Consider the following 7,560-nt stretch of genomic DNA (forward strand, 5'->3'; position numbering starts at 1 on the left):
CGTTTGAGCACTTACTGTTAGTGTGACCCAGTACATCAAAAAGGATACACCGGGGTAGTATTATCCTTCGTTATGTATAAAAATGTCAGCGGATCAGATTACTTTTTCATTACAGTTGGATTTATAGGTGAGATGTATGCAAATAGTGATGAGGTATTCTATGAACGAAATTAATTAGGGCCCGATTTGTTTCCACATCAGCGAATTCAATCGCACTTAATCCCTTTAACAAACAATTCCGTTCGAAAGTGGTCTGTATTTTTTCGCCATCGTCGAGTTGTTCTGTGTTTGTTTAGGGTTGAAACATTGAGGGCTCCATCAATTCCGGCGACAAGTGCTGTTGAAACCCCTGGTTTCTGCTATAAAATGAACCCACCAGAAAACTTCTTCGCTCGAACGCCCATGTATTCTTTGACAAGTGTAATTTCTGACAAGCTAGAACACACCACAAAAACCACATTTTTTCTGAAAGATCTCGAGCAAGGGTGAAATATTTTCTGTTGAAACTAGTTGAAGTTAGTGATCTATGTTTCGTTATATTTGAGGATTTTCTCAGGATATATTACACTACAATTCGTGAGTAATCATGCAAAATACCACCAATTGATTATTCTAAATGAATTTATTTCCTACCTAGAACTAAGTTTTCGAGCTTAAATATTACCACGTTGTTTCTGCAAGTCATTTCGTGCCGTCTCAATAAGAGCAGTAAAAAATTACCGAATCCGGAATACCGGAATAAGTAAGTTGACCATTAAAGTGCAAAATATTCTTCATTAAATAACCAACTATAATTTGTTAAACTAGGAAACTGCTCTATCTTACAAACACGCACTAAACACAGAACATTTATAATTGGAAAAGGAAACTAAAATTGTACGTATTCACACAAATCAAAAATATTTACAATAACTAATCCTGTACAATAAAATTTACAGTTTGAGCTGCTGCTGTAATACAAGCTGCTACGAAAAATAGTTTTTCGTTCTACAATTCCGAACATTTCTCAAAAATTTTAACCTCACTTTTTGAGATGGCATCATCGAGCTGTGGGAAGTGCGATCGTTTGGATACGGATGAGATGGTAGCTTGCGAATCATGTTCGGCCCGGTTCCACTGTGACTGTGTGGGAGAGTCCCCAGGAGTAACCGGCCGAAAATTTAAGTGCGATGTTTGTCTTTCCAAGAAGACAAGAAAAACCACAACTAAAAAGCCTACCAAAGTTGGTGATTCGAGTGCTAATCTTCCGCCCACTCAATCACTGGGCACTATCCGAGAAGTCTGTGGTAATTTAGCCGTGCTTGTGGATCCTGTTTTACCAATTCCTCCAGTGATGAGTGAAAATTATACCCGAACACCCGATTGTGATCAAGCCACGATCATCTCCCAAGGTCGTCATACTGCAGGCCTAATGGAACTCGATTTTGATCAGGAGCTTCAGAAAATGAGGGACGAAATGGAACGCAACGAGAGGAAGTTGGAGCAGGAACGGGTACTACGTGAGAAGCAGCTGGAATTCGAGCGTCAGTATGCCGAAAAGCGCCAAAAACAGGAGAAGCAGCTCCAACAAAAACAACTCGAGATGGAAAAATCTATATTAGCCAAGAAGTTAGCTGATGAAATGGAATTCCAACAACAGCAACGTGCACTCCGGGAAGACTACGAGCGAGCCCGTAGTGAAATGCTGTCGGTCAGCCAAGAAGAAGCTATAGGTGGATACGATCCGATCAAGGAACGAGATGATCTTTCTGGTGTCGAGAAAGTGAAAAAGTGGCTCCGTGATGACGAACCGAAACAAATCAACGATGCGATCAACCCGCATTCGGGTTGTAAATTCGAACGTCCCACGTACCCAAAGCCTCTTGCAGAAAAGGTACAGAAACGAATTATATCTGACGAACAGTCCAGCGCCAGTGGCATTGATGATTACCCCCCGAGAGCTGGTGTCGTGCAATCCGTCGTGGATCGCGAGCCGCAGCCAGGGCCAACAAGGGCACAGCTCGCTGCGCGTTCAGCTTTACTAAGAAATTTGCCAACTTTCAGCGGCAAGCCAGAGGAATGGCCGCTTTTTATTAGCTCCTACAAAAATTCAACCGAAGCTTGCGGTTTGTCGAACCAGGAGAATTTAGTGAGACTGCAAGACTGTCTCAAAGGTCCCGCTCTTGAGTCCGTCCGCAGCCGATTGATGCTGCCGTCGTCAGTACCGAAGATTATTGAAATGCTCCGTGAAGTGTACGGCCGGCCGGAGCAGCTTATACACTCACTGCTTAGCAAAGTAAAACGAGCCGCTGCACCGAGGGCTGATCGCCTAGACACTTTCATCCAGTTTGGAATGGTTGTCCAGGAATTATGCGACCATCTAGAAGCAGCTGACCTCCACGATCACCTGGTGAATCCCACCCTGATCCAAGAGCTAGTCGAGAAGCTGCCAGCAGCCACCAAGAGAGAGTGGGTCCAATTCAAACGCGCCGAGCGGAGGACTACCCTCCGAACATTCGCCGATTTTACTTCAAAAATCATGTCTGAAGCTAGCGAAGTAACTTTGGTGGTGGACCAGAAATTTTCTGACCTTCGACTCGGTGAAAAGCCTAGATCAAAGGAAAAAGGTTTCCTTCATGCGCATTCCAGTGGAGCTGTGGGGAATCCATTCCCGGTACCATCGATTTGTCGTTTCTGCAGAAAAGATAATCACAGAATCCGAAACTGTGATGATTTCCGGTCACGTCCCCTGAAGGAGAGAATCAGACTGATGAACCAGTGGAAGCTTTGTGAACGATGTCTGAATGAGCACGACGGATGGTGCCGATTCAAAATCACGTGCAACGTAGGCTCCTGCCGTCAACATCACCATCCACTAGTGCATCGTGATTCCCGAGAATCTCAACCGACAAGGCAAAATTCTGCGCAAACGATTGATGTTTTTCCCGCGCAAAATCCTATGCCGATAAATGCCCATCACGACACGAAGTTCCCCGTAATTTTTCGAATGGCTCCAGTCACTATTCACAACGGCAACCATTCAATTAAAACGATAGCATACATTGACGAGGGTTCGTCAATCACATTGATCGAAGACAACCTAGCACGAGAATTAAAATTGAGAGGCATTCCCCAACCGCTGACTTTGCAGTGGACCGCAAACGTAGTTCGGCACGAAGCTCTCTCCGAGTGTGTCTGCGTAGAAATTTCCGGCGATGGAGGTGATCGTTTCCAGCTGAGTGATGCGCATACAGTTAAGAAGATGCACCTACCGCGTCAGCTGATCGACTTTCAACAAATTTCGAACCAGTATCCACACTTGCGAGGTCTGTTTGCTGCTACCCACACAGGGGAAGAGCCACGAATATTGATCGGCTTAAATAATGTTTTCCTGTTTGCGCCGCTCGAATCACGAGTCGGTGATCCTTCGGAGCCGATCGCTGTCCGCTCGCATCTGGGGTGGACAATTTACGGGCCACGAAAGCCACAAGGTTCCTCTGTGTTTGTTGGCTGCCATGACGAGATGCGTGTTACGAATCTAGACCTGCACGATCAGATTCGTACTTATTTCCAAGCCGATGATTCGGGTTTTCTGGTGAAAGAGTTGCCGGAGTCCGACGATTTGAAGCGAGCTCGTTCCATCTTGAACCGCACTACCGTTCGAGTTGATGGACGCTACGAGGTTGGTCTTTTGTGGGCAAAGGACGATATTAAGCTCCCAGACAGTTTTGCTATGGCTTTACAGCGAGAGAAACATTTCGAGCGCCGTTTGAAAAAGAATCCACACATCGAGCAAGTTGTTCGTCAGCAAGTTGAGGCGTACTTATCGAAGCGCTATGCGCATAAAGCTACGCCCGAAGAATTAGATTCTGCAGTACCGGGACGAATTTGGTACCTTCCGTTAAATTATGTTGAGAACCCGAAAAAGCCCGGTAAAGTGAGGTTGGTGTGGGACGCCGCTGCTCAAGCGCATGGAATATCGCTCAATTCCGTACTACTACCGGGGCCCGATCTCCTCACATCCCTCCCAGCTGTCATTCAACGATTCCGAGAGCGAAAGGTTGCTTTCGGAGCGGACCTCCGCGAAATGTATCATCAGATACGCGTGCGGGAGCAGGACCGCCAAGCCCAACGGTTTCTCTTCCGAAGTAATCCCAACGTCGAGCCCGAAATTTATATTATGGATGTCTGCACGTTCGGGTCGGCGTGCTCCCCTGCCGTGGCTCAGTTCGTGAAGAAACTGAATGCTACTCAATTTGTCGACAAGTTTCCCGAAGCCGTTGGCGTTATTGACAGGCGTCATTACGTCGACGACTATTATGACTGTACCGATACCGAGGAACAAGCGATCACCCGAGCGCAGCAAGTGCGATACATACACCAGCAAGCAGGCTTCGAATTCCATGGCTGGGTTTCGAACCGCAAGTCTGTTCTTCAAGCTCTCGGTGCCCCTTCGACTCCGGAAGTGGCATTAAGCGACCCCAAAACCAGTGGCACTCAGCGTGTTTTGGGAATAATTTGGAAACCGGAAGAAGATGTTTTTGTTTTTTCTACCGATGTCCGCACTGATCTACAACCATATTTCTACAACCAAATCAGACCAACGAAACGCATCGCGCTCAGCGGAATCATGAGCCTTTTTGATCCGCTAGGATTCTTGGCGCCATTCACTATTCTTGGGAAACTCCTACTCCAGGATCTTTGGCGGACCGGATGTGAATGGGACCAGGTGATTGACGACGATAGCTTCGCAAAATGGCAACAATTTACTTCCTTCATGCCAGCTGTTGGGTCTGTGAAAATCGAACGCTGTTATCTGCAAACTTTTTCCCCGGAAGCATACCGCACTTTAGAATTGCATACGTTTGTGGATGCCTCCGAACAGGCGTATGGGGCAACATCTTTCTTTCGCATTACTGAGGGAAATAGCTACCGATGTTCACTAGTCATGGCGAAAACTAAAGTGAGCCCGCTTAAGCAGTTGTCAATTCCCAGGATGGAACTGTGTGCTGCAGTTCTCGGCTCTGCACTTGCTAACAAAATCGAATGCGAACACGATCTGAAGGTGACGAAGCGAGTGTTCTGGTCCGATTCCCGGACAGTGCTATCTTGGATTCGCTCCGACCAACGTAAATATAAACCGTTCGTTGGGTTTCGTATCGGAACAATTTTGCAGAATACAAAAATCGACGAATGGCGATGGGTGCCAACCAAACACAACATCGCTGACATCGTGACGAAACCGAGTGCTAGTCTGTTCTTAGGAACTGACAGTCCCTGGTTTCTAGGCCCAGATTTTTTGCGAAAAGATGAGAGCGAGTGGCCAGAGCAACATTTACCTTCTCCGAACACCACTGAAGAACTTCGTGTTTGCCATCAACATCATACTACGATATCTTCTTTTTCCCTTATTGATGTCACACGAATTTCGAAATGGAATATTCTCCTGCGTACCATATGCTGTGTGTTTCGTTTCGCTTCAAATTGTCGACGTAAAGCGAAAAAAGAACCGATCGAGACAGTTGAAGCTCCAGATTCTACGAAAAGGTTGGTTGTTCGTTTTGTGCCTGGAGTGGTGGTTCCGCTGCAGCAAAGCGAGTATGAGCGTGCCGAGACGGTGTTGTGGAAGATGGCTCAACATCAACACTACTTCGATGAATTAGCAACTCTGAAAAAGAACGAGGGACTGCCGAAAGAAAAGTGGCTAAGTATCGAGAAAACAAGTCCGTTACATCGTTTATTGCCGTTTCTCGATGACTTGGGAGTACTTCGCGTCGACGGGAGGATTAGAGAAGCCACTTTTATTCCGTTTGATACCCGTTTCCCCATCATTCTGCCAAAAGAGCATGCCGTCACATATCATCTTATCAACTTCTATCATCAGCGATACGGCCATGCTAATAAGGAGACGGTTTTTAACGAAATGCGCCAACGATTCCACATATCTAAACTTCGTCCAGTAATCGATCGTGTGGGGAAGCAGTGCCAGTGGTGTGCAGTTCGAAAAACCCGACCGAGACCAGCAAGAATGGCCCCTCTTCCTGTCGAACGTATCACACCCTATTTGAAGCCGTTTAGCTATGTCGGTGTGGACTATTTTGGGCCGATCGAGGTGACGGTCGGACGTCGATCAGAAAAACGTTGGATTGTGTTATTCACATGTCTCTCCGTACGAGCAATCCATCTAGAAGTGGCCTATCGACTGAACACTGATTCTTGCATCATGGCAATCCGAAGATTCGTCTTGCGCCGTGGGCCTCCTGTTACATTCTTCTCCGATAACGGAACCAATCTGAAGGCCGCCAGTAAGGAACTACAAGAACAAATAAAACGCATCGACACCGCTTCTGCAAATGTGTTCACAAATGCGAGGACCCGTTGGAGCTTCAATCCGCCATCCGCCCCACACATGGGGGGCATATGGGAGCGCATGGTGCGCTCAACGAAAGCTGCTATGGCCACGCTGACATCCGGAAGCCGAATGACCGACGAGATTCTGCTCACAGTAATAACTGAAGCCGAAGAGATCGTCAATACTCGTCCCTTAGTCTATCTGCCGCAGGATTCGGATGAGCCCGAATCGTTGACCCCGAACCATTTTCTGCGAGGTAGCTCTTCGGGCCAACTGGATCTACCTATACCGCCGACTGGGGAGGCTGCTGCCTTGAGAAGCTCGTACCGCCGATCACAGCTGCTTTCCGATGAACTTTGGAAAAGGTGGCTGAAAGAATACTTGCCGTCTCTCAACGTCCGTAGCAAATGGATTGAATCGAACGAGCCGCTGAAGAAGGATGACTTGGTTTTCGTTACTGATGACCTATGCCGTAACAGTTGGATCCGGGGACAAATCGTGGACGTGATTCCAGGAAAGGACAACCAGGTGCGCCAGGTGTTGGTTCGTACATCTTCAGGAGTCTTTCGTCGACCGGTAACAAAACTAGCAGTAATCGAGGTAGGTTCATCTAGTAAATCTGACTCGGAAGCAGGTTCCGGACAAGTTTTACGGGCCGGGGAGTGTTGAAACCCCTGGTTTCTGCTATAAAATGAACCCACCAGAAAACTTCTTCGCTCGAACGCCCATGTATTCTTTGACAAGTGTAATTTCTGACAAGCTAGAACACACCACAAAAACCACATTTTTTCTGAAAGATCTCGAGCAAGGGTGAAATATTTTCTGTTGAAACTAGTTGAAGTTAGTGATCTATGTTTCGTTATATTTGAGGATTTTCTCAGGATATATTACTCTACAATTCGTGAGTAATCATGCAAAATACCACCAATTGATTATTCTAAATGAATTTATTTCCTACCTAGAACTAAGTTTTCGAGCTTAAATATTACCACGTTGTTTCTGCAAGTCATTTCGTGCCGTCTCAATAAGAGCAGTAAAAAATTACCGAATCCGGAATACCGGAATAAGTAAGTTGACCATTAAAGTGCAAAATATTCTTCATTAAATAACCAACTATAATTTGTTAAACTAGGAAACTGCTCTATCTTACAAACACGCACTAAACACAGAACATTTATAATTGGAAAAGGAAACTAAAATTGTACGTATTCACACAAATCAAAAATATT

At 46.1% G+C, this 7,560-nt stretch overlaps 1 protein-coding gene across 1 annotated transcript; it reads left to right on the forward strand.

Annotated features, from left to right (window-relative positions):
* The first annotated feature begins 1,033 nt into the window (after positions 1–1,033).
* On the forward strand, positions 1,034–7,000 carry LOC129738313 (uncharacterized). Its single transcript, XM_055729497.1, has one exon. It carries the CDS (start codon positions 1,034–1,036, stop codon positions 6,998–7,000), a length of 5,967 nt encoding a protein of 1,988 aa, XP_055585472.1.
* Positions 7,001–7,560: the final 560 nt, after the last annotated feature.

Source organism: Uranotaenia lowii, chromosome 1 (assembly GCF_029784155.1).
Source record: "Uranotaenia lowii strain MFRU-FL chromosome 1, ASM2978415v1, whole genome shotgun sequence".
Taxonomy (NCBI): domain Eukaryota; kingdom Metazoa; phylum Arthropoda; class Insecta; order Diptera; family Culicidae; genus Uranotaenia; species Uranotaenia lowii.

Coding starts and splice junctions, on each gene's coding strand:
- LOC129738313 (XM_055729497.1), top strand. CDS start 1,034: ATGGCATCATCGAGCTGTGGGAAGTGCGATCGTTTGGATACGGATGAG.